We start from the raw sequence: 27,706 nt of genomic DNA, 5'->3' as shown, positions 1-27,706 counted from the left end.
TCATGTTGTTGGTGCTTTTTGCAGGGTGACTTTTTCCCTCAGAGGGTTTTCTAGCTTTTTTAGTGCAAAGTTTCACCCTTGAAAAGTTCCGTGGAAACAAAAGCTGCTTTTTTTACCATCTCATTTTCTCTCTCTTTCTCTATCTCTCTCACTCTTTCTTTCTCTGTTCTATCTATATCTATGTATCTTGGAACTGCTCAGAAGCTTCACACTGTTCTTGTGGAAAAAAACCATTCAACAACAACAACACTACCATTAATTAATACACAAGGGGACATGTCTAATAAGGATCCGGGTATTAGGCTCTTTGGCAGGAAGATTCCGTTGCCGGAATCTCAGATTCCGGCCACTTCTCAGGTGGGATATCAGATTCCGGCCAACTCTGCAACCATGGTACTTACTCATAAAGCATGCCCAAAAGCCATTTTATTTTATGGGGTTTTCATTAAAAAAATACCATTCCTTTATCTATGCCATAACTGGGTAGTACTAGAATTATGTTCTAGCTTTAGAATAGTGTGAAATATAAAGACCATTTATTCCTATCAATTTTCCCTTTTAACATTTTGGGAATGTGTATCTGATGCACGTTCAGATTCATGGGAACAAAGGGTGGTCTCAATCGTTCATTTTTAGTAAACTTTTGGTTCACAATTTGTCCTTGTGTTTTCTGGTTTCACAGGAGTTTGATGAATTATGACCGAGGTTGGTGAAGTTGTCTTGTGCGAGTAATTGAGTTTTTAAAGAAAAATATGCCTAACATTTCGTTTTTGTTGTCTTGAGAGTGTAGTTTTGTTTCAGATTTCAAATAGGTTCTGCTACACCTCTATGGTGGTTTTCTGTTCTTTTAAAACATTAACTTGTTTCATCTTTATTGGAGCAATGGCGTTGATTATCTATGAATCATTTCCTTTCCATCTTTAGACAAAAATGTTAATAAATGCGATGAATATTTTCTTTGGAGTAATGTGGGTTCATTATACTAGAATCTTTCATTTAGTTACTTACTCAATTTTCCCTTGTCAACACTTCGCAACAATCAAGTCCAAAAGTTTCTAGGTGCTCTTTGTGGTCATTTATCAGTAAATTTATGCAATTGTTGCTGTTTATAAGTTACCAGTTCTAGTATGATTCATTTTCATGAATATATCAGTTTGATGGGAGAGAGAAACTGAAGTTGAGACAGATTAGTAAACAGGAGATGAACATGGTTTTATGTATGAACGAACCAATATGCTATTCCTTGAGAAACTGCTATATGCTATTACTGAGAAATTGCTGAATTGAATTCCAATTGTTCCTCTTGTGTGGTATTGTATATTTTTCATAGGAAATAAATGTTGATTTTGTTTCTCGTCTATTCTTAATTTTCCCACAACATTGTTCTACTTGGCTTGTCACTGATTAGAGCTTTAATTTCAGAATGCTTACAATGGCATAAAGAAAAAAGAAGTTGAAATGCCCTGTGCTGAAAACTCTGAGAATAGCAAGCAAGAGACCCCACATAATAATCCGCAGGAAAATGAGTCAAAAGTAAACTCCAAAGCAGTAGAAAATAACACAGAGAGTAGCAGCACAGATGAAGATAAAATCTTGAAGAAACCAGACAAGATTCTGCATTGTCCTCGATGCAACAGTTTAGACACCAAATTCTGTTATTTCAATAACTACAATGTGAATCAACCTCGGCATTTCTGCAAGAACTGCCAAAGGTATTGGACTGCAGGTGGAACCATGAGAAATGTTCCAGTGGGTGCTGGGAGACGAAAGAACAAGCACCTAGCTTCTCAATATCGTCACATTATTGTATCCTGTGACGGAATTCCAACTACAAGTGACTCTTCTTGTCACCAACTTTCAACAACACTTCAATCTGCCGCTGTTTTCAGGTCTTCAACAGATAATGGTACTGTGTTGAAATTTTCTCCTGATGCCCCTCCTCTCTGTGAATCCATGGAGTCAATGCTTAATCTCAAAGAACAAAATCATGAAAAAGTGGAGGAGGAAGTATCCTTATGTGGATCATCATCTATGACCAATGCTTGCACTCCAAGAAACAAATCAACTGAACCAACTGCATCAAAACCTCTGCAGTGTTATCCTGTTCCTCCGTGGATATTCCCTTGGAATCAAGATTGGAACAATGTTGCTTCCACTGCATCAGTTCACCCCTCTTCACTACAAATTTGCAACCCTTATACCAGTGCCGACCCTGCTTCAATGCAGTGGTGTCCTACACCGATCATGGCAGTTCCAACAATCTACCCACCAAGCTTTCCCTTGCAATTTGTTCCTGGATCATACTGGGGTGGAACAGGAGCAGCTTCAACGGGTTTCAATGGCTGCCTTTCACCTACTTCCTCTACCAGTAATAGCTGCTGCTCCGGCAACGGCTCCCCAACACTTGGAAAACACACAAGAGACAACCTTTCAACAGATGAACAAAAATCAGACATGTGTGTGTTGGTTCCAACGACCCTTACAATTGATGATCCAAATGGGGCCTCAAAATTGGCCTCATCAGGAACCAACCCTGATAACCAGCAATGTGTACCAGAAGGTGCTATTTCAAAAAGGGCAAAGGCTAGAGAAGGGAAAGACCGTGTCTTGGGTGTGTCTCAAATCTTGGAAGCTAACCCTGCAGCGATTTCTCGTGCTCATGCATTCCAAGAGGGCATTTGATGAGTTTCTAGCCTCCACTTCCCCTTCGTAATCCTGTGCATATTGGTTGGTTCACATGCATAAAATTTGTTTTGCAGGTAGCGTTTTTAGTTTGTGCAGTACATTTTGTATCTACATTCTGTTGTTTTAAATCTATTTTTGAGTTATGATCTCTGAAATTGTTGATTCTTGGAGACGCTAGCTAGTGCAGCAATAATACAGTGATCCCTGCATCACTCACCATTTCAGGTAGTGTAAATGGCAAGTTTAGTCATTGTTGTCTGTAACAAATTCTTAGGTTTCTTGTCCCTTGTTCTAACGAAGAATTCTTAGTTTCTCTGAAAATAATGCTACACCAAATCAATTAAAAACATGGCACTGTAATGATATATGTATATTGGTCACGAAAAATCTTGTGTTTGTGTTATCATAATCAGTTCACGTGGCATCAATTGGTTCTTTTTGCATAGACAAAGTAATGGTTTTGGACGAAACAGAAGAGGTTGTTTCTGAATTTGATTCGATTCCCGGTTCGGGAAAATAGCAGCTCTTGAGAAAAGTTGTTGGGCCAAAAGAAGAAAATTAAGAAGGTTAAAATAGTATATAATACATTTTTTAGAACAACACTATCTAAAAGCCTATAAGTACAATGAAGGGGTAAATATCTTTCATAAATTTGCATGACATACTTTTAAGTTTTATTAGATATTACATAATGGATTTTGGTTTTCACACTCTTCAATGAAAATAAAATATTTGATTAAATTATAATTTTTGAGTCTTTATTCTATTTGAAATTTCAGAGAAATTCTATAAATTTGATTCAATTCTTAGTTTATGTATATCTAAAAATAATTTAATTTATTAAAATATCAAAATCATAGAAATAAAATTTTACACAAACTATGGATTGGAAAAGAACAAAAAAAAAATGAAAGTTTTGCATGTTTATATACCCGGTAAATACTTTAATTATATTCCTCCATGTTTGGAAATTCATCTGTATTATTAGTAGGTCGTAAATAAAAGTTAATTATTGAAAACGTGTTAGTTGGTAGTTAAAATATGTTAAGTTAGTTAGTGGATATGGTAAAATTATCTATTATAGTATACTTTTGTAGTTCATAAATATAAAATTATAGAAATATGCAAGTTGATTTTAAACTTTTGTAGTTTTCTATTTAGCAAACAATCATTTTAATTATATATTTTACTTTAAAATATTATATTTTTTGTGATATTTTACTAATATTTTCTTATCTAATTTAAAATAAACTGAAAATATTAAAGTTTTAAGTAGACATCTTATTTTCATTATGTGAATTAATATAATAGTTAAAATATAGTGCAATAATAAAAAAAAACTACCGTATGATAATTTCCATATCTTCAAATTTAAAGTTGAAACAGTAAAATAAGTATCATGTACAATATAATAGTAAAATAAATAATGTAGCATAAAATTATTAATAGAAACTAATTGTTTATGTAATAAAAAATCTTATATAAAAAAAAATTTATCGACAAGTGGAAATATGAACAAAATAAACATCCTTATATAAACAATATTAAAAGCAAAATTTAAGAATTGGTTTAAAAATAAAGAGGAAAATAAAATATAAAGTCAGAAGCTAAAAATGAATGTGTAAAAAAATTTCAATTAACGTATAAAGAACTACAAGTTACTGACAAAAAGTTAGTGAGGTCAAACAAGTTTTTCGTTCAATTTTGAAAATTCACATTTTTAGTTCAAACCAAAATAGATCCTTATTATTAACTTTGACTAATATAAAATAATTATTGATTTATATGTTAAAAAAATAGAGTAAATCATTAATTTTAGAATCTATTTTATTGGTTTTTCATATATATGCAAATATTTTTTTATCACTTGTCGAATGTATATAATAATAATAATAATAATAATAATAATAATAATAATAATAATAATAATAATATGGATATAATAAATGTTAGAATATACCAACATCTTACAAAAGTAGAAAATAACACATTAATTTTTTAGTGTCTCAAATATCTAACAAGAAGTAGATCAAAACACTCTACACTTCATTTAGAGAATAATTATAGCTTAGTGAGTTTAATTTGCATATCGTTTTGAACAATAGAAACTTAAGTTTAAAATTCTTTCTTTCAAACACCTCATCGTGGGTAAAGATAAAATTGGTTACGGTGTTAAAGAATACTCGCCATATAAAACTTGTAAAAGATTGTTAAAGAATACTCATGAAAAAAATTATAAAAATACTCGTGTGATTAACTTAGTAGGACTAAGTATAGAACGTTTGCATTGTGAGTCGGAAATGACATTGAAAAATATTCATAGTGAAATTTGATGTTTTTTTTTTTAAGAATTCAATATAATTAGGGATGTCAACGGGATAGGTATGGTATGGGTAGTAGTTCCCTCGTACCCCTATTTGCTGGATAAATATTCGTCCTGTACCCGTACCTATATTCGTGCGGGTATCCGTTATGCGGGTACCCATATATTTTTTTAATATCTATGGGTATTTGCGGGTATTTACAAGAAGGAAAATTTAATATTTAACAACAAATTTTAATTATAAATTCAAATAAAAATACAATGCATAACATTTATAAATTTCAAACAAAGTACAAATAATCAATCTAAATAGTGATGAATGACAGTTTATAAATAAATGAAGTTTTTTTAAAACCAATTGATAAAAAATAACTCATTCAAAATCAATAAGTTAATATTTTAATAATTTTTTTTAATTTAAATTAGAGTATAGCGAACGCAGGTATCCACGAGTACGGATAGTATAATACCCATACCCGTCCTATTAACGTGTAGGTATAAAAAATATCCAATATCCATTTTCAATATTTATTTCTTATCAATTGAGGATTTTATCTACAAATACGGATTTTTTGACATTCTTAAATATAATATTATGTTAAAATATCTAAAAACACAATTCAACTCAACTGTCTTATATTTTCTCTTTTACATATATACAATTAATGACACTATATAAAATTAAAAATAAGAATACACACTTTTTCATAATTTTAAGAATTTAAGCTTGAATAATTGTTAACGGAAATCTAATAACATATTTGGATACACCTCTCTATAATAAATTTTATAAGACAGAATAAACAACAAAAAAGTTCACTTACGAAGAAGCCATTTTTATTTTTGTTTTCTTCACATTTTTTCTCATAAACGTTCTCATTGAAAAATGTGCCAAAACACAATCTGTACTTCAATTCAATCACGTATTTTCATTTAAGTTTAGCCAAGTGACTTTTGTTGCAACAATCGACTATACCATATTTGAGTATTTTCTTTTCTTTTTACTTTGTTACATAACCTATTATAAATATTTATAAATATTTACTTCCCAATTTTATGTTTCCATATATAATAAACTCAACAAACAATAAATTTTGTAAAATAGATTTTAGATGAGTTTAATATTAATTTTAAAAAATAAATTTTAAATTTAACTTAATTTTATAAAATTGATATATAGAGTGAAGTTTGTATTCATTTAATATACTATAATTTTATCTTATCAATGTAAAATCTTATCATATATGATCTTAAGTGAAGATCTTGTTGGGAATTCACCCTTTAAAGGGAGATTGTTAGGAATTCAAGTGTGAGTCTAAGTCTCACATTAACTAAAAATGAGAAACTAGAGCACTATATAAAAATAAAGACCCATAAACCTGTTATCTTAAAGTTTTGAGTTGAGAGTGGTGTCAATATGTTATTGGTGTTATATATCTCCGATAAAATTCTTTCTATAAACCTAACATATCTCGTTCTTTTTAATAATTATTGGTAATGCTTTGAAGTGCACTTCTTACAAGGCTTTTTTTTTTTTTTCTAAGGCGTGTGCTTTATCGCTTTTCTCCCTCTTTTTACTTTGATGAATTGATGTTTTGACTTTGGCGAAGTTAGTATCTATGATAAAGCCATGGTTGGGGGCATTGCTTTTTATAATGGAAAGACCCCATTACCAACCAAGTGGAGATCTTTACTTGTGGAATATCACCTTTTATGACTCATCTTATGTCAAAAGAGTGCTTCAAATAATGCATCCATAAAAAAAACCATTATTTTCACTCTTTACAAGACCCACAATATTTCTTTTTAAACTCTTTTTTATTTTATTTTATATTAATGTTATAAAGACTTTGGCATTATTAATGTTGTCATTGATGTACGATGTTCTTATTCGGCTTAGATGTCTATATAGTATTGTCATCAAGCTTTAGTTTGATGATGACCCACTTAGGAACACAAATGTTCTGTCTCTTTTGGTTGGAGTTTAAATCACAAAACACACCCCAAAACATACAAGCAGCATAATGGTTATAAAAAAGAAACTGTCTACGTCATATTTTTGACAAGCAAAAGTATTTTATAAGAAATTATTATAATTATATATAAGGTTAACAACACCCCTCTTTTGCTCTTTTGTAGCTTTTAATAATTTTTTAACTAATTATTAACTAATTTCATACTTGCTAATATAACTTATATAATTAAAAATATTAAATATGTTTTTATCCTTCAATTACTAAAAACATATTTAATTTTAATTAAAATCTTGAATTAGGAATATGTTTGGTAAATGTGAAAAAAGGAGTGAAAGAAATTGAAAACAAAGAATTACGGGAAAGTAGAATATTACGATCTAAAACTTTACTTCATATATATATATATATATATATATATATATATATATATATATATATATATATATATATATATATATATCGACTTTGTTAGTTATTTCTTTCAATAATTAATAATCTATATGCATATTACTCTACAAAAAAAGGTATTTTTCGGTTGAATAATGAAAAGGAAAGGCCAGAGAGAGAGAGAGAATATTTTGATTGCTAACACATTAGTTTGTATAACACCACCTAAGGATATAGGTAGTTTGGATGAATTTCACTGTTGTTATATATATATATATATATTAGGGTTTTATAAGATTTTATAATACATAGCATGATTTAACTCGATTCTCAATCAAGCAATATTTAATACTTTTCTCTACAAATTAATTTGGGGAATTTTAGTATCAAAACCCTTAGTGAAACGTAAATACCGATTAAAAGTAAAAGAATTGAAAACCAAAAGATAGTTCACATATCTAAGATTTATATAATTTCTCTTATCACAATTATCTGAAGATTCATATACAATTTTAAATATTGACTTGATTCAATTGAATAATTCAATAAAAAACATCTTCAAAAAATAGATATGAATAAATTCAGATATAATTCAATATAATATGTATTTAATTATCAAATCAATATTCAAATGATTTCTACAATTAAAAACATAAATTATTATATAAAAAAATACAAATATAGAAGAAGAACAGCCTCTAAACATTACTAAAAAAACTTATATTTTTTGTCAATTTTGTTTTGAATTTTTTTTAGGAAATACTTACAAATTTTGTTGTAAAAAAAAAAATTTGCAAGAAATTGCTACCAATTTTTTTTCAAAATATTTTGTATAAAACACTTTCCGCAAAAAAAAAATTGTAAGAATTACTTTCAAATTTTATAATTTTGTAGGAAATAATTATCCATGAAAGAATTACCTGCCAATTAATATTCTTAGAAAAAATGACAGAAACAAATCTTTTATTACAAATGTTTTTAACAAATTTACAAGAAAAATTTCATCTAATATGGAAATTTCTAATATAATGAATTTAACTTCAATAATTAGTTATCCATGAATGAAAAATGAAAATAAGAAAAGAGAGAAAGATAAAAATCAATTTTGAAATGAATAAAAAAGGTGAGTTCAAGATAATTTCTAAACCGAAAAACTAGGTAAATTAAATTTTTTTTCTCTCTAATTAGAGCTCATTTAATCTATATATAAGTTCTTTAATAGGTTGTGCATTTTGGCCTAATTATGGACTTTAATTAAATCTAATTATACTACGAGAAAATGTTTCATTAGCAACCAATTTTAATTTTAGTGATTAAAAGTTGATAATCACTATAGTGACCAATTTAGATATCAATTTACGAAATAAAAAATTATTGATTACTAAAATAGTCATTATTATAAATAAAAAGTTATGATTGACCGCTAAATTGGTCACTAATTAATTAAAGACTAATTTAGAAACCAATTCATTGGGTAACAAAAACCAAGGTAATGTTTAGTGTCAAATTTTCTTTTGTAGCTAAAATCTTGGTAGCTAAATTTTATAAACCAATTTAGAGAACAATTATAATTTTTTATTCATAATAGTGACTATTTTAGTAACTAATAATTATTTATTTTGTAAATTGGTCACTATAATGACTTATAACTTTTGTTCTTAAAATTGGTTACTAATAAGACATTTTCTTATAATGTTATAAATGTTCAAACTAAAATTAATAAATTAAAACATTTGTATGGGTTTCTATGTAAAAGTACAACAAATTTCTCCCAACTTCAAAATATTGTAACAAATATCACAAGACTCCAACTCCAGCAACCATAAATCTATTTTAAAATCATAAAAATATATAATTTAACGTAACTAGAATCAAACAAAAAATGATATTTATAAAAAACAAAAATCTATGGGTAAAATAGTAAGTCAAAGATAAATTAACTAAAAATACAAAATTAAAGTGATTGTGTTCATTAAGTCCAATTTAGTAACTAAAAGGAAATGATTTAAAAACTAAAAGTAAAACATAGTGAAATTGTTTTCAATGTACAATAAAACAATAAATGTGTGAAATGTAGATTCAATTCAACTTAGCACTATGTGAATTCCTTCAACCTTAGCTTGACCTACACGCAATCTAATTTAAACACAACCGAAACGACCTACTTGATTTGGCCCCAAACCAACCTTATCTATCTTGACTTGAGACCGACTCACACAAATTGATCCACAGTTTGGCTTTGTCTCATGGGCTTTTATTGCTATTTTTGTCATTTGGGCCATTTCTTATGTGGGTTTTTTTAACCTCGTGGGTTTTTTTTTATATGGACTTTTTAGTCCCAACCTATGCCATGGGCCAAGACCTATAGATTGGGACAAATTTATAGGTCCAATGATTTGTAGTTGAAACTTACTTAACTTGTTTTTCATGTAACAACAACATTGTTCAAATAAAGCCCTAAGATAAAGAAGCGACATGTATCTAGCGACAATCCTATAATTGCATTATTTTATGTTATTGACTTATGTTATTGACATTGTAGCTACAAACCAAGCCAATATTTTGTAGGATGCTTCTTTATTGGTAGGTACATTGAAATCCCATCATACAGAGACATGTCATATGATTTTGTTCATTGCACAAGAACTCTCCATTCCCCCCCCCCCCCCCCCCACACACACACATAACATAGATATTTGATTGATAGGAACATCAATTTATTTTCTTATTTTTAATTTTATAATTTCATAACTTTAATTAAATTTTAAAAAAAATTTCGTTAAGTATGGTAAATGTTTGGGAAAGATCTCATCATTAGATTCTTTTGTAACAAAATATTCTATGACAATATTTAATAAAGGTGATAATGCAAGATAACTATCACATCACAAAGTCAACAACATTTAAATGTAGGAACTCAATTGAAATTTTTTTAAATTTTAAAGACTCAATAGATCATAAAAATTTATTAGGGACTCAATTGAAAGTTTCCAAATTTATCATAGACTTAAAACAAAATTAAGTTTTTTATTTTTCCAATATTCTTAGAGAGAAGAGTCTATTAAGTTTTTTTGTTTCATTTTTCGTTTTATTGAAAAAGTCAAAGATAATATTATATAAGATGTTTGTCTTGAATATGATTAAGTCACTCTCAAGTATGCTTGAAAAATTTATGGGCGATTTTTTTTGTCGATAACAACAAACAAAGTTTTTTGGCTCACTTAAATAGGATTATTTTTCTTGATTTCTAAGGCTACTAATTCTTCCATTATATTGAATGATACTTCAACATCTTCCACTACTAAACATGATAAACCATCATGTATTTGACTTTTTTTTTAATATTTGTTTCATTTTTAGTTTTTCTTCTTCTAATTGAGCAACTTGAACACCTTTCAAAACCATATTCAAACAATTATCATTGAACCTTAAAGGACCATTACAATTGTTAAGATTGAAAATTTTAAAACAACTAGAAATTAAAATAACTAAAACGAGTTTATAAATCATCTAGTCTAATGTGTTGTAGAAATCTCTAAATGAAGTTGTCCAAATATTTCTAACATTGTTTATTAGAATAGAACGATTGAACATTTAGAAATACTACAAAAACAATAACTTCAATTATTACATAAAATAGACAAGGATTTTTTAATTATGAATTATTAGATCATTACATGGTCGCAAACCCTATCAATATCAACTCAAACAGTGGTTGTCATTAATTGCATTATATAATATCCACATTCATACCTTCTAGTTAATTTGTTACACTAGAAAAAGTAACTATAGTGATACTAATATTCATCACTAAAAATTATAAATATGTCACTAATACCATCTTGTGATAATAATTAATATGTCACTAATATCTTTGTTACTATTGTACTTGTGACAATAATCTTAAATGTCACTAAAATAAAAGTTTATTGTGACAAAAGTAATTATCACTAATAATTTTATGTAATAGTGACAATAATAAAATATCTGAAAAATATAAAAGACAATAGTGATACATTTATTGTCACTAGAGTATTATATGTAATAGTGATAATAACTAGATATCACAAATATTAAAAAGAATGAAAATAAATTGATTGTCACTATTATTAATTATAATAATAATAATAGTTATTCTTCTTCTTATTATTATTATATTGTAAAACTTTATGTGATAATTATTTTTAATTATTAATAGTTTATCATTTATCATTATTATTAAAAATGATAATATCAATTAAATAAAAATGAGGTATCAATTAAAATAAAATAACATGTAAACACAAAGTATCCATTACATTTAAAATGACAAACTAAAATGTTGAACAATAAATCCAAATAATATGTGAAATGAGACCTAATTGTGATGTAGAACAATTAAATTAAATAGTTACTTAAAAATAACAATAAATATAGTGTCTTTAAGGATTTTGATCCTGCAAAATAAAACAAAGTAAATAATTAATATCAATAAAAAAATTAATTAATAATACTTTAGAAATATATAAAGATGAAATTATAGACACATTAATTAAAAAATTTAAATATTAATAATACAACTTACTTCATTTTGAGGAAACATTTGATCCAGTAAATGGTAGGTTTCCTAATAAATTAGCCATTTCAGGTTTCATCTCTATTTCAATATCTTGCTTCATTTAATCACGTTGAGTTCTCAAAACAAGTTCTTGATCCTCAATTAATTGTCGTTGAAATTGTAATTCATTATGAAGTTGAATGTTGGTTTCCTCTTGATTTTGAATGATGCTATTCAACTTTTGAACTTCTAACTCTAGATCACTTGCTCTTTTTTTTTTTTTTTGCATTCTCCACTATATTTTGTACAATTTGTCTCTCTATATTTTTCTTTGTGATTGATATAGTTCTCATACCTTGTGAATGATTTGGTGTTGTTCCTAGTACAAATGAAAAATGCTTAACCAATGGTACAAGTGCTTTCGAAATTTCTTCCTCGTAGACCTCACCCACATTTTTCAAATTATCCTGTATAATATTAAGACAAAATAATTAACATTTAAAATATTTAGTAATATTAAAATAAAAGCGTTTTGAATTTGATTAGATCAAATAAAGAAACATATTTGCACAAATTAGTAATAGTAAAATATAACTTGTATATTAAAATAGAAGTTAAAATATTTTCTTTACTTACCATAATTTCTTCTCCATTGGGAATACACAAATTTTCATTAGATTTCATAAGTGTATCTTTCCATACTTCCACTGCACTTGGCCATTCCTCACTTTTTGATTCTTCTTTCTTTTGAAAAAATAAAAAAGAAGATAATGTGATGTTAGATTAAATAAAAGAACAAAAATAAACTTGTATATGTGAAACATATAAAACAAATCATATAAAACCTAGTTAAAATTTGCACAAATTAGTATATATAAAATATAATAGTAGCTTTACCATATCAAATGCCTTTTGGACAATTGATTTTGTGCCAATAACTGATTTAATATCTTGTTTACTTCGACTAGCTTTATTTTTCAAGCTCCTTTCCTATAAATGTAGAAATAATTTAGTATTATAATATAAAAGTACAAAAAAATGAAAATTCAACTTTAACATATAGATATAAAAAGAGAATAAATTTACCTTAAACTTTGAATCATTCCACTTGTTATTTATTAACCAATTCCAATTTTGAGGATGTACGTCATTTGATCTACCTTTATTTTGGATGTATGTTTGATACAAGTGATGATGTTTATTCCTATATTGCTTTTGCAATTGTTTCATTGCATGTTCTTTATCCTCTTCCTTCAAACATAATGCATCCTGAATATGATAAAATAATAAAAAGTTTCAAATATATCATTGCCAAAATACATCAAATACATAAATAAAAATTAATTAAATACATTCACATTAATAAAATTATACAAACCTCCATATGTTTCCACATTATAGTTAAATCATCGTCAGATATCTCTTTGCATGTTTTAACTTATAAAGGAGCTTTATGACGTATACATACAGTTGCTTCAGCCTTGAAATACTTTGCATGTTTTCCACAAAGCTTGAAGTAGGGAGGAGGAAATTGGATATCAAATATTTTGCCACTACAAGAAAAATTATATTTAGTGATAAACATATTCATCACTAAAAGTTATAAATATGTCAAAACTAACCCTTTGTGAGAATAATAAAATTGTCACTAATATTTGTGTCACTATTATACTTGTGACAATATTTTTAAATGTCACTAAAATCTAGTTTTACTATGACAAAAATAATTGTCACTATTAATTATATACAATAGCAACAATAATAAATTGTCACAAATATAAAAGTTAATGGTGACAAATTTGTTGTCACAAGCACTATTCTATTCATTGTTTGTATTTTTGACAATATTTTAAAATCTTACAAAAATTGATTTTTACTGTGACAAAAATAATTATCACATCACTATTATAATTCTTTGGGAGAGTGACAATGTCATATCTTTTTATGATCATTATTAATTATTTTTATAATAAAATTTCACCATTTTGAAAATTGTGTTGGTTTAAAATTGTTAAATTTTACTATATTGCCATAATAAATAGACAAATTATGTAAAATTCTAAAATAAATCAACATCAAATATAAGTATTAAAATATAAAATATTTATTACACTTGAAATTACAAAAATACACAATAAATATGTAAGAATGAATCCAAACATTATGTGCATTAGACCTATTTCTACTTCAAAACATTTAAATTAAATAAATATTTCAAATACAATAATAAATGGTAGTATCTTCAAACATCTTCATCCTGCAAATAAATAAAAGAAACATTAATATTTTAGTAATGCAAAGATGTAAAGAGAAGAATTAACGTTATAAATATGCTATAATACCAATATAAAAAGTGTTAAAAATATCATTAAACCAAATAAAGGTTTCGAACATAAAGCAAATTTAATGCTAATGTAATGCTAGATATATAAATTAAAATTTGGTACATTTAAATTAGTTAAGATATACTAACATTTTATGGTTCTTCATTACACATTAATATAGTTGCTTTGTGTTTTTCAATTCTTTGTAACCTTAGTTGTTCTTATTTAAACATGTTGTACTACCACTCTAAAATGACTACAAAAGTTAATTATTTCAATAAAAGGAATGTTACAAAAAATAATTTGAGATAGTAATAAAAAAATCAAACCTTGAAATATTAAAGGCTATATTTGCACTGCAATTAAAATCTAAGGGAACAAAATAATAAAAATGACTATAATTATATATAAGAAACACATTGGATAGTAAATAAATATACAAAATTCATATTATCAATCAAACTTTCCTAACCTAGATCAAATTGATACAAATAAGTATAATTAATAATGCAAAGGAATAAATAAATGTGTGTTTTTACACATTTCTCTTGCCATGTTAAACAATCTCCCTTAGAGTTTAAAAGGGATTATTTGCTCTTCATTACATCACCTTTATAAATTCACCTACCATACACTCTCCCATTGCTTTGGCTTTCTTTCTTTTAAGTGTATTTTTTTCTCCCTCTTCCTCTATTACAAAGACCATATACAACAATTATTGTAAAGCATCCATGAGATAGAACAACAACAATTATACATAAATTGTAGATCTAAATCAAAAAAACAATAAATTATAATGAAAAGAATTAGAGAAATTGATACCTTGGAGATTTAACGGTTGATATTAGAGAGATGGAAATCTATTACTTGACCTAATAAAAGCTACAACACCAATTAAACCACTATCAAATATGAACACAAATAATAATCAACAAAATATTATGCGTTCAACAATAAACAATAAGCATGTGAATACCACACCTATTATCCCTTTCAAATTCTCCCCTGTTCAACATATCAAATCTTTCGTTAGTCTAAAATAATTAAAAATCAAATCTTCTCTTGCAAATATTTTTATTTAAATTTAAAAATACTAAAATAAAATCAAGTAAGATTATAATTTCTTTCTTATATGTGTCTTTAGAAATGGTTGAACAAATGTCTAAATTCAAATTTTTTTGGTCTTAAGAATTATGAGTAACCTTATACTATTTTGTATTCAAACGTATGTATCCAGATGCATTATCTTAGTAATTTTTTTTCTTTTGTTCGAAATTGATGGGAAGTTGAAAGTTGAAACTTATATACAAGTACCAAGAAATTGAAACTTTGGACAAATTAGGTTCTCTCACAGACAATAATTTTATTAAGAGCTTAAGAATGATTGCTAAATCTATTTGATGTGTAAAATATATAAGTTAACCTGGTAAAGGTGAAATGCTGGTGAAGATGAAATCCAATTGGAACATCTGTGGAGTAAAACGTCGATGAAGAAGGTGAATGGCTCGGTGAAGGTGAGACACCTGCAGTAGTGAAAAGGCATTAAAACTGAAACCCTATAAGTGAAATACTGAAAACCTAACGTGAAATGATCAAATGACTCATTTTTTTACCACTTCTCTTACCACCTGATGTGGCCTGACATATTTAATTTTCAAAATTTTTATAATTTAATTAAAATTTGAAATCACAATACAGAAGTTGAATGTTTTGACTGTTTGAAACTCACCCTTCATCATAGAACCCCTTCCTCAAACCCCTAATTTCATTTTTAGTTTTCAAAAACCTCTTTAGTTTAACCTTCAATTACCTCCACATTTCACAAAACCCACCCCACACACGCACGAAACAAAACCCGCTCTGCTCTCCTCCACCGTGAAAAATAAAAAACCCCTTTCTCCTTTTAATGTTCAAACCCCAAACCCCTTTCACTTCACCAGAAAAACCCTTTCCCCAAACCCCTTTCTCCTTTTAATTTTTGAAATCTCCCAAACCCTGAATCTACAATTACGAACTCCCACCCACATTTGTTGTGCACACAGACACGAAACAAAACCAGTTATCTCCTTTCCCCTCCCCCTCCACACCGTTATCTCCTTTCACCACACAGGAATTGCGAAACCGTCAGACCTTGGGGCGAATCTGAGCTGCAAGAAGGGCGATTTTGGAACCTACTGCGAAACCGTCGCCCTGATTTTGCTCTCGTTGGTGAGAAGGTTGAATGTTTCTCCCTTTTCAACTAGTTTTTGTCCACGCTTAGTTTCTGTTGGTTTTTCATTATTTTGTGTAGTTGTTTATTGATTTTTGTAAATGACATTCCAATTTGACCCCACCAGTTAGTGATGATTGCAAAGAAGTTGTTGATTTTGTGGATTTAAGAAGTTTTCGAATTTGATTTTTGTGTTAATTGTGTGAATTGAAAACATTTTTACAAAATTGATGAATACATTGTGTCCTTACCATTTATTTTGTCGATTTCGTTGAATGTTCAGTACACAATAGTGCATTAGCATATTCATTTCAAAAATTGAAGTCCCAAAGTAAGACAAAAAGATGGATTGAAATTTTTTGGAAAGATGTTCTTCCCTAAATATATATGGTGTTTCTTTATTATTTAACGACTTTGGTAATATTTTGGATAGTTTGTACAATGCTAATTGATCATAGTGTGTCTCTTTAATTAATGATGGGTAATTCAACCTAGTTATCCGCGTTTATTATAGTGGCTTGTTGGTAAAAACATGTATCCAAACTTGGTATTTTATATATTTTTTAAATTCATCAGCCTTTTTTGTAAAAGTTTAAAATCAGGATTGGTTTACAAAAAGTTACTATGAAGCCAAGATTTTATTATAAAAATGATAATATTGTTATTCACAATTCTAATAAATTATTGTATGGTCTAATTATTAACATTTATATAACTTTTATAATAGATTTAAAATTTTAGTATTTTTGGTTAATCGCGAACTATTATTTGGGTGTCGTGTTTGTTGTTTATTTATTGGAATACCTTACCTATATAAAGTGTTTACCCGAGTTGGAGATTTTGGATACCTATGGCAGAAGAAGAAGAGGATGTGTCAAGGAAGGTAAATGTTTGTGATTATGGTCCATTTATTTATTATAGTTAATTAAGTTCACATCTTGATGTTTTCTAACATGTTTTTTAACTATTTGATTGGTATTTTAGCTTGTGGTTTGCAACTGTTGTAAAACAGACTACATTGTTCAAGTTAATGGTTTATTGAGACCAAGACATCGTTCTCGAATTGGAGTCACTCCATTTAGGTGGTGTGTTGAGATGGTGAAACCGTTGGATATTAATGAAATGTTGTTAAAACATACTCTTAGTTGGTGGGTCCCTGAACATGAAAGTATATGTATCAGGCAACATTTGGTACAATTGTCTGTTTTAGATGTTTGTGTTTGTTTGGGTTTGAATGTTGTTGGGGTTGATGTAGAATTCAATAGTGTTGTGTGCAGGGTGATCAGGTCATTATTTGAACATTAACCAATAACAATAAATGACATTGTTAATAGGATATACTTTTATTTACAAAGTGACGATGATGATGACAATGACAATGTAGATAATGTTTGTCGTTTATATTTGTTGCTATGTTTTGCTCTTTTGTATTTTCCTAAGACTTCTAGGCCTATGACAAACATGTCATTTAGATTGTTGAATAACCTTGACAACTTGAATCAATACAACTGGTCAAGGTCTGTCCATAGTTTTTTAGTTGAAGGTTTCAATCGTGCTTACCACACTTTAAGGAAAGATCAAAACACGTTTGCCATAATTGTAGTTGGGTCAGTGGCTGTTTTGTAGGTATTTATTATTTTAGCCAAGTTGTATTTTGTTAGCCTTGTGTTTGTGAAGTTAATGATTAATTAGTTCCTTAGTTTTTTCAGCTTTTGGTTTGTTGAATACTTTCGTTAGGGTCTTATGAAGGTGATGTTATTTTCCTGAGAATTTTGAGTTGGTCGTCCTTGATGATTAGGACTCACGGAATCAAATCCGCATTTGAATATAACAAGGTATTGTATTGCATTCGTTTTACTTTAGTTGATTAAGTTCTATTCCATGTACCAATAAGGTATAAAGTTTGGACATCATTATGCAGGTTGTTCTTGATTGGGAATTAAGTGAAGAGGAAAAAAACATTACTGTTGTTCATGATGCCTTAGATATTGGTGAAGATAGGGAATAGATGACATGTCCTTTACTGAAGGCAAGCAATGGTGCAAAAGGAAGTTGAAAAGAAATTATAGGGTCGTTCGTCAATTAAAGGACGAATTGAGCAGTATGGAAGAAGAGTATGCCCGTGGAAGTGAGGAATCTGACACATCTTTCTTTCATCATCCTCGAGCCTCTTCATTTCATTAAAGTGATGCCTTTGGTGTTGAGGAGCCTCAATCATGTAATTTTGATCAATCAGAGCAACGTACTTTTGAATACAATCATCATGGAATGGAAATTATTCCCATTATCGAACCAGAAAAATGTTCATTGGATGTAGACTTAACTCAATTGTATCAAATTCTTGTCTCAGAAAATGGCAGGTAGGTTACTATTGTGGATATACATTTCATGATTGTATTTTCACGGTTATATAGTGTTAATTCTAAATTTGCACTTTTTAGGAAAGTTGTGGTTGACATAAATTAGCAAATACTAACCATAATTGAGTGTTGGGGATTTCGTCCTGGTGGAAAGCTGTGCAACATGGTAATGCCCTTAAGTCATGCATATTTATAAATTTGTTATTTTGCCTACTCAAGTTACATTGTTGCTTTCAAATTTTGTCAGGCCATTTTGTTTGCTTGCAACACTTTCATGTATAGACAAAGAAAATTGAAGGGGTTAATCAAGAGAGTTGTGTTTGGTCCTCTATATACAGTATTATAATGCTTATTGTTTTTTAAGTTTTTATATTTCATGGATGTTGATGATGATTTATCAAAATTTAATTGTGATATGTTGAATGTAGATTGTAGTTGTAGAAGATAGTAGAAAGGTAAAGGCAAAGTGACGCCAATGGATCTTAGGGGACTACAACAATTTCTAGACACGTGGACTGATTTCAGTACATGATATATTGACAGCAGATTTTGTAAGAATGAAGATTTGTAATTTTATTTATTAAATAGTAATTGTGGATGTTTAATGACTATTTTGTTTTTTTTAGAAGGTATTTGCTCCTATAATCCATGAGCAACATTGGTGGTGTTATGCAATCAACTGTCGCACACGCCAATTTTTTGTCCTTGACTCTCTTGGGAAGACATGACATGGAAGAAAAAGAATAGACAATGCGATTTTAAGCTTAATTCTTAATATAATTGCTATAGTTGGCAAATTCAATTATTCATGACTAAAATGTATGTTGATATTTTGTACTGGCTTTTTTAAGGCCCATAACATGGAGATTTTATTTGGTTTTCTTTTAAATGATACCGATGCTGATAAACCTAAATTTGAAGTCCTTAACCAAGACTTTCCCCTTCAACCCAATTTGTAAGTACCAATTTTTGTCTTACATTTTATCCAATATAACTATATTCATATGATTTTGTGATTTATGTTCACATATTTGGAGATATGATTGTGGCATGATGGTGTTGAGATATATTGAGTTGTGGGATGGTGAAACAATCTTTGATGAAAAAAACTTCCCCAAATACACTTCTGTAAGTGCCTTTTATTGAATTTCGTTTTGCTCTCATGGTATTCACTCGTTATAATTTCATTTACTTGATTTCATACCGCAAGAACAACTTCATGCACTCAGGAAACATTACATATGTGATTGATTTATGTACCCTGGAAATATTCATCAGAATTACTTACTCCAAGTTTTAGATGTATATAAACGTAAATAGTTTTTGTTGGCAACAATTGTAAAATATGATTCGAATATGACAATTGTCATTCAAACATTTGACTTTTGATTATATATGTATTAGGGAGGGAAAATTTATCCTCCTGTGCTTTCCATAGCTGTCCACATTAATTTGGTGCCAAAATTCAGTGGTGGGTTACTACTTAATGTTTGTAAACTTTCATCTTACTTTGGAAAACATTAAAGGAAAATTGTATCCCAAATTCAATTACAATTAATTTTGTAAGAATAAAATGGTAATTGAAATAAAGTTCTTTTTCTTTTTTGCAAATTAATTTTATGAAAAATATATGTGGGTTTCATATTAATTGTTCTGTACATGCGACTTCACTTAAAAAATGTAGTAGGGTTGTTTTCCTAGGAATGCCCTAAGATAAGGTTTAAAATAAGTGGAATGTGGACTGTCCTTGTTGTGCATAGGTGTCGTTTTCCCTTTTATCGAGGGCTGAAAAATTGGTCTGTCACTTTTCAAATATGTTACTTCTTATCTCGTGCATTAACTCGTACGTGGGTTACAACTTAATTCAGTTTGAATTACAATGTAGTCTTAAGACTGATGCATGTTAGTATACGTATGAATGTTAATTCAAGAAATAATGGAATGGTAAAAATGATTATATGAAGTTCATACACATGTTGGCATGACTCCCTTTCAATGAAATCAATGATGACAAGTTTTTATTCAAATGCATTGAATAAAAAATGTCCTCAAAGTGGATCATGCATTGATTATAAAATCAGTTGGTCAATGTACAATGAAGAAATCATCCATTCAAGTGTTAAATGTTTAAAACAAAAGTCCCATTCACCATACCTATGGCACAACAAAAATTACAATCATGTTAAATCAAAAAGAGGACCAACCCATGGCCACATGTTCTAAATACTCCGTACAAAATAATAAATTTGTGGACAATTCAGAGATGTCATTTACAAACACGTTTCATGTAACGATGTTCATTGATGCCATTTCATTTTCAAGTGCCCATATCGTCAAAATAAAAGACCAAACCATCGTCATTCCTGCAAAAAATTATTTAATGAGTGTTGGGTGAACACCACATTGTTAAGTGCTTAATAATGATGAAGTTAAGTGCTTAGTAGAACACCACATTGTTAACTGTAAAATACTTGTGTTTGGTTAGTATGCGTAACGACTTCCGAATGGTCAGTAAATGAGATTAAATCCATATACAATGTGCTTCCCTATAAAGAATAACAAAGAATAAAAAAATTGTGATCTTATTGTAAAAAAAATTTGAATTCAAATATTCAGTTATTTGATTTCATTAATTGCACATACCATTTGAGCCCTACAGTCTTTATTTTTAGCACCCGTAGAGTTTTGCCTCTTACAAACCTTCTTCACTATGGATTTCAATCTCGTAGATCGGGGTCTTCTCTTTCTCTTAACAGAAATAGGGTTGTGGACACTTTTGTTGGTTGACACGGTTTCTAGAGGACAATGATTTTCAGTCACGAATTCAACCCCTTTTTTAGGATTATCAAAATATGACAATCCATGATCATACGCAATGGAGTCCAATTTCTTAAACAAACATTTAGTTTTGTTGTCTGACTCGCATGCCACCTCTTCAATCTCATAGAAACGCTTACAAAGTGCATCATACCTCTTCAAATTAGCTTCTTCCTTTTTAGTATTGCATGCAACCCTTATGTAAGTGTGCCTTCTACGCATCAGCTTGCTCCATCTTTTTAAAACATATTTGTCTGACACACTTTTAATGCCCTCTTGTCCATACATGACTAAGCAGTGCCTACAAAGTATTCCTCTGAACTCAAACAGAAGGCAAGTGCATTGTATCTTAAGCGTGTGATAATCAAACAATACATCATGATACTTGTCTGCACATTGACCTTTCCACATAAATTCTTCCTTAACATGGTATTTTGAGGTTCCCGATTCAAATAAAACATGTTTAATCATACAATTCATTTTACACCTAAATACGTGTTGAACCTCAGCAAACTTAGCATGAGTGTATTCAGCCTGAAATTGTCTCTCAATAAGGGAGTGTGACCCACAAGGAATACTGGTATTGAAGGATGCAAAGTCAGCTTCACACTCCTTCTCAGCCTTTTGCCTAATGGCATTATCGTATTGAATCACAAATTGTTGCAATGTGGTTGTCGAATTGATGAACCCATCAAAGAATCCATTCATGCTCTCACTTCGCTGCGTAGTCGACATGTCAGCCCAAAAATTATTCTTCAAATACCACGGTACCCAATGCTGTCTATCTTCACACAATGTTATAAGCCATTCATTTTCATGTAATCCATTTTATGTGATGAACTTATCCCAACCACACTCAAAACCATTAACACTTACTGACTCATACACCAACTACTTCATATCATGCTTTATTTGCTTGTAACTTGAATACCCTTGCAACTTCTCAGACACTTTTTTCATGATGCGCTAAGGGAACCATTTGTGTCTTGTATTGGGAAAGACAATTTCAATTGCATTTTTCATGGCCTTGCATTGGTCGATCACGATTCCATGTGGTGCCTTATTTGACATGCAACACAACCAGCATGTATATAACCATATAAATGTTCTGGTGGCCTCTGATGATAACATCCCACAACCTAATAAAATGGAATGACCATGATGATTTACACCTACAAATGGTGCAAAAGGCATGTCATACTTATTAGTTAAGTATGTTGTGTCAAATGACACCACATCCCCAAAATCTACACATGCTGCTCTACTCCTACCATCCGCCCAAAACACATTAGTAATTCTATTCTCCTTATCGACGTCGATTTCAAAGAAGAAATCGTTATTTAATTCCCTCATCCTCAAGAAATGATTACACAAAGCTTGCCCATCGCCATCCATAACCAGCGCTTGTCTCTGCTGGCCAATATAGTTTCTAACATCCCTTTCCACAAAATCCAAGTTTTCATAACCCCCAACATCAAATACTAATGAGCGAAAAATTTTGTTCAAACGTACACCCGCCTTATCATTGATATCAATTACTCTTGTTGCCTACATATTTATCTTCCTATTACCGCGCACAAGCCTTGATTTGTGTGGACTTAAATAGTGATTGTGTTCGTCCACCACACTTCTAATCAACCATTCACATTCCTTTTTAACAATAGTAACACGTGTATGGCAAGCCTTTCTTTGAGTCAAGATTATCTTCTTTTCCGGGGGATGTTGGACACATGGTTTCCTTCTCGAGAACAAACTAGTTCGACGTAGCACAACTCATTATCATCGTCTTTCTTTGATGTTCTGATTCGGACACCGAAACCACTTCTGATTGCATGTTGTTGATAAAATTTCTTTAGTTCATCGACAATTTCGAAAGTCATCTCCACCTTTGGAAAGAAACCCAAGTGGGATTCACCAGAGTCCTTGTTTGTTGAAATAGAACCATTGAGGTTACAGTTGTTTTCAGGGATATCATCTTCCAATAAAGTAATGCTATCCAGACACAAAGTATGTGTTTCTTCCATGATTTTCCTTGTATAAAAATTTAATGAAGTTCATAAGTCATGCTGTGAATAGAATTTTGAAAAAAACAAAATAACGTCTATAATAAATTCATACGGGTAAGGACGTCTAGTTTTCTGTAAACAAAATTAATATCCAATGCACATTTTACTGTTGTTGACGATAACAATCCAACACAAAATCATTTCGCATTTTATTGAAAAGTTAATAAACCGTAAAACTTAAAGTATAGTAATACACATGCTGGAGGTAGCCATTAATGCTGCAAATAAGTTGAATGGATAATCAATGAAACCATTTGTTACTCAACTTACTTGATGAATGCACCATAAAGCAAAGTAGGTCGATTCGTAAAAAGTAATTGTGTATGCGCCAGCCAGTCGAGACAAAGGGGACGTTGTCCATGGAGGATGGGTTGTTGTAAGCCATCAATTGCATTAAATGAATGAGATGTGGTTGGTGATGGAAAAGTAGACCGTGGCTTCCAATGTAATAGGGGAATTAATTAGATAGTTGTTTCAAACGTGTAGAACAAGCTTCCGAAGGGTAATTTCGTAAAAGTAGCCCACTTTTTTCAATTATAAATAAAAGTTAAAGGTTTAAACCTTTACCTCGACTAGAGCGAACTTGGTCTTGGTTTGCCTAATCACATTGTGCGTTCTCCTCATCCCCAATCCAATTTTTTTGTGCGTACGACCTTTTTCTATGTCCTTATACCCATTACTAATTTTTTCAACTACTTTGTTCACTTCCTCTGACGTTTTTTGAATGTAAACAATTCTTTTCCAACTACAACAAATGTGTAGGTTGAACTAATGGAAGCGTGGGATGGCCTTGACATTGATGAGTTTGACGTCATGTCATTCATCCGGAGATGCAATTCCAACAATAATTTATTTCTGACCCTCAAAATACACAACAATTAATGAAGGATATGACTGCTGCAGGTGATGCAAGAGACTTTAACTCAAATGCTTGGAAATGGGCTTGAAGGTTTGTTGAATACCATCGTAAGCATGTTCACCACTAATAGCAGGATTACATTAAAGACATCATTACGTTTAAAAATAATAATCATCCATGCTTTCAGGTTTAGTTACTAAAGGGGACATCAAAAATATGATTTTACTCTCTTCTAGGAAATCAATGGAAAAAATACCTTTGGTTGTCGGTGTGGTGAAAGAATGTCATCCCAACGGGTTGGGTGACATGTCCATAGTAATTAAGGTAACATGCCATTAAGGGTTGTGTGTAATTATTTTGAAATGCATATCACATTTTCTTCTTTAATTGCTTCAGGACCCTTCAACTACAGCAAAGGCAAGCGTCCATAGAAAAGCTGTCATGGATCCTGAGTTTGGTTCCCATATTGTTATTGGAGCAACCCTGATTTTGAAAAATGTATTTTCACCGCCTCATGTACTTTGACTTCATTTGGTTTTGATAATTTTTATCAAATATAAATCTTAAATCTTAAATATGATTCATCAGGTTTCAGTTTACGGCCACAACCCATGGGTGCCTCCTTACCTAAACATCACCATTTGCAACATTGTGAAGGTAAATTTTTTTTATTACATTTATATTTATACTTATATTCAATTCATCATTAATAAGTATTCAAGAATGACATAAGTCCACCAACTGGCCATGAAGTTGAAGCTTCTTTGCCCGTTGTGTGAAACTACCCAGGAGAATATCTTGATGTTGACGATATACTCAAGAAGCTGGTCCCTCCACCTAAAGTTGTGATAACTTCTTACCATGAAGACACTTCCAAAACATCTGTTGCCGGATCATCATGTGGCCCATGTCCTAATGTTGGTATTTGGTTTGGTGCGACCTCACCAGGTAGAACATATGATGCAACTGCCGATGTTGATGCCACATTTGATGTTGAATGCCCTAATGTTTAAACCGGCTATGGATGTTAGTAATCATTTTGTCATCACTCTATTAAATATTAATGGTGTATTGCGTTTATGTGTTTGGTGAACACCTTTTCCACATTTTGGAAAAACTTATTGTTAATTACTTACAGTTGTGCTTATCATTCCATGAGTGAATGTGTTTTGTCAATGGAGAAGGATACTATTTTAGTACTGATTGTTGGACCCCATGTTGTGCACACCATTAACACACACCATATTCAATTTGATTTAAACCAATTATTCATTTTAATTGTCTGAAATCTTGCTTGACCCGTATTGAAATCTAACATGCAACCCAAGCCCATTTAAAGTGTAACCCACCAGAGCCTTTTTGGACAAATATATTATAACAGATTTCTATAGTGGAATTGCACCAATAATTGTTCCACGTCCTTGGTGGACCCCAATATGTTCCACCCTTTTCATACACGCAATATTCAATTTGTTTTAATAAATTTATTTGTTAGAACTGACATAAAAGGTTGCTAGACCATATTCAAAATCAACTTGACATCCAAGCCCATGTAAAGTATAAGACCCCAAATACTTTTTGGATAAATATGTTATAACATTTTTATAATTTAAGAGGACCAATAATTATCCCACGGCCTTGGTGGACCCTACTGTGTTCCCCCTATTTAGACACTCAATAATTAATTTGTTTTAAATAAATTTATTGGTTAGAGTAAAACAACAAGTTTGATGGACTATATTCAAAATCAACTTGACACCCAAACCCATGTAAAGTGTAACCCACCAGAGACTTTATGGACAAATATGTTATAACATATTTTTATAATTTAAGTGGACCAATAATTGTCCCACGGCCTTGGTAGACCCCATTGTGTTCCCCCTATATAGATACTCAATAATTAATTTGTTTTAATAAATTTTTCAGTTATAGTAGAACAAAAAGATTGGTGGACCATATTCAAAATCAACTTGACACCCAAGCCCATGTAAAGTGTAACCCACCAGAGACTTTTTGGACAAATATGTTATAATATATTTTTATAATTTAAGTGGACCAATAATTGTCCCATAGCCTTGGTAAACCCCACTATGTTCCCCTCTATTTAGACACTCAATAATTAATTTGTTTTAATAAATTTATTGGTTAAAGTTGAACAAAAAGATTGGTGAACCATATTCAAAATTAACTTAACACCCAAGCCCATGTAAAGTGTAACCCACCAGAGACTTTTTGGACAAATATGTTATAACATATTTTTATAATTTAAGTGGACCAATAATTGTCTCACGACCATGGTGGACCCCACTGTGTTCCTCCCAATTTAGACACTCAATAATTAATTTGTTTTAAATAAATTTATTGGTTAGAGTAAAACAAAAAGATTGGTGGACCATATTCAAAATTAACTTGGCATCCAAGCCCATGTAAAGTGTAACCCACCAAAGACATTTTGGACAAATAAATTATAACATATTTCTATAGTTTAAATGGACCAACAATTGTCCCACAGATTTCTATACTGAAAGTGAACACAAAGAAATTAAAGTATCATATAGTACGAACATGTCATTAGAAATTACAAGAGATACCATTAAATACTAAGAACTACTTTTTAAAGAACATTGTTCATATATAAGAAGGTCATAAAGTACTTCTAATTCAAATTATTTCACACATAATTATAATTTCCAACTATTTCATCAACCTCCTTATCCCATAACTTGCATATGAAGTTCGAATAGAACGACTTTTGTAACGTGTGTGTGGTTGATGCTTCATTCACGCATACATATTGCTTTCCTCCATTTGGACACAAATTTCATTGCTTTTATGAAGTTCATGATCTTCATCAACAAAATTGCCACCCAAATCAAAACTATTATGATGTGTGTGAGCATGAGAACCATTTTCTTCATAACATGGAAAATATTCGTTAGGCGGTTGTTTGCTCCTCTCCTTCATCTTTGCTTTTAGATTATGAATTGATTGCTTAAGTTCCTTAATAGCTGCTTCTTGTTGTAAAATTTCACGCATAAGCTCTTCCTTCTCTTGTTAAGAACCCCCTCCTTCATCTGTCCTTTGAACTTTTCCAAATCCACACCCATATTCATGAAAACCTTCTTGAACAACAACATGTTTAAGCTCTTCTTCTGACACGGCA

At 30.0% G+C, this 27,706-nt stretch overlaps 2 protein-coding genes across 3 annotated transcripts; one reads left to right on the top strand and one right to left on the bottom strand.

Annotated features, from left to right (window-relative positions):
* Positions 1 to 44: 44 nt before the first annotated feature.
* Positions 45 to 3,034, top strand: LOC114181635 (cyclic dof factor 3-like). Of its 2 annotated transcripts, none has more exons than XM_028068142.1 (2): positions 45 to 357; positions 1,423 to 3,034. In XM_028068142.1, exons 1-2 carry the CDS (start codon positions 181 to 183, stop codon positions 2,680 to 2,682), a joined length of 1,437 nt encoding a protein of 478 aa, XP_027923943.1. In that variant the 5' UTR covers positions 45 to 180; the 3' UTR covers positions 2,683 to 3,034. The 2 variants fall into 2 exon arrangements, with proteins under 2 accessions (XP_027923943.1, XP_027923942.1); XM_028068141.1 differs by having other exon boundaries at positions 47 to 393.
* An 18,383-nt stretch (positions 3,035 to 21,417) lies between these two features.
* Positions 21,418 to 22,353, bottom strand: LOC114180492 (protein FAR1-RELATED SEQUENCE 9-like). Its single transcript, XM_028066806.1, has one exon. The coding sequence runs from the start codon at positions 22,351 to 22,353 to the stop codon at positions 21,418 to 21,420; it is 936 nt and encodes a 311-aa protein (XP_027922607.1).
* Positions 22,354 to 27,706: the final 5,353 nt, after the last annotated feature.

This window comes from Vigna unguiculata, chromosome 4, assembly GCF_004118075.2.
Source record: "Vigna unguiculata cultivar IT97K-499-35 chromosome 4, ASM411807v1, whole genome shotgun sequence".
Classification (NCBI taxonomy): domain Eukaryota; kingdom Viridiplantae; phylum Streptophyta; class Magnoliopsida; order Fabales; family Fabaceae; genus Vigna; species Vigna unguiculata.
Note: the sequence above shows the minus strand (reverse complement) of the source record. Positions and strands in the feature narration are given on the sequence as shown.

What these genes read in the sequence shown, in the direction of transcription:
- LOC114181635 (XM_028068141.1), top strand. Translation starts at nt 181, where the DNA reads ATGTATCTTGGAACTGCTCAGAAGCTTCACACTGTTCTTGTGGAAAAA. An exon ending in CGGCCAACTCTGCAACCATG is followed by an intron (nt 394 to 1,422) that starts GTACTTACTCAT and finishes CTTTAATTTCAG; the next exon opens with AATGCTTACAATGGCATAAA.
- LOC114180492 (XM_028066806.1), bottom strand. Translation starts at nt 22,353, where the DNA reads ATGTCGACTACGCAGCGAAGTGAGAGCATGAATGGATTCTTTGATGGG.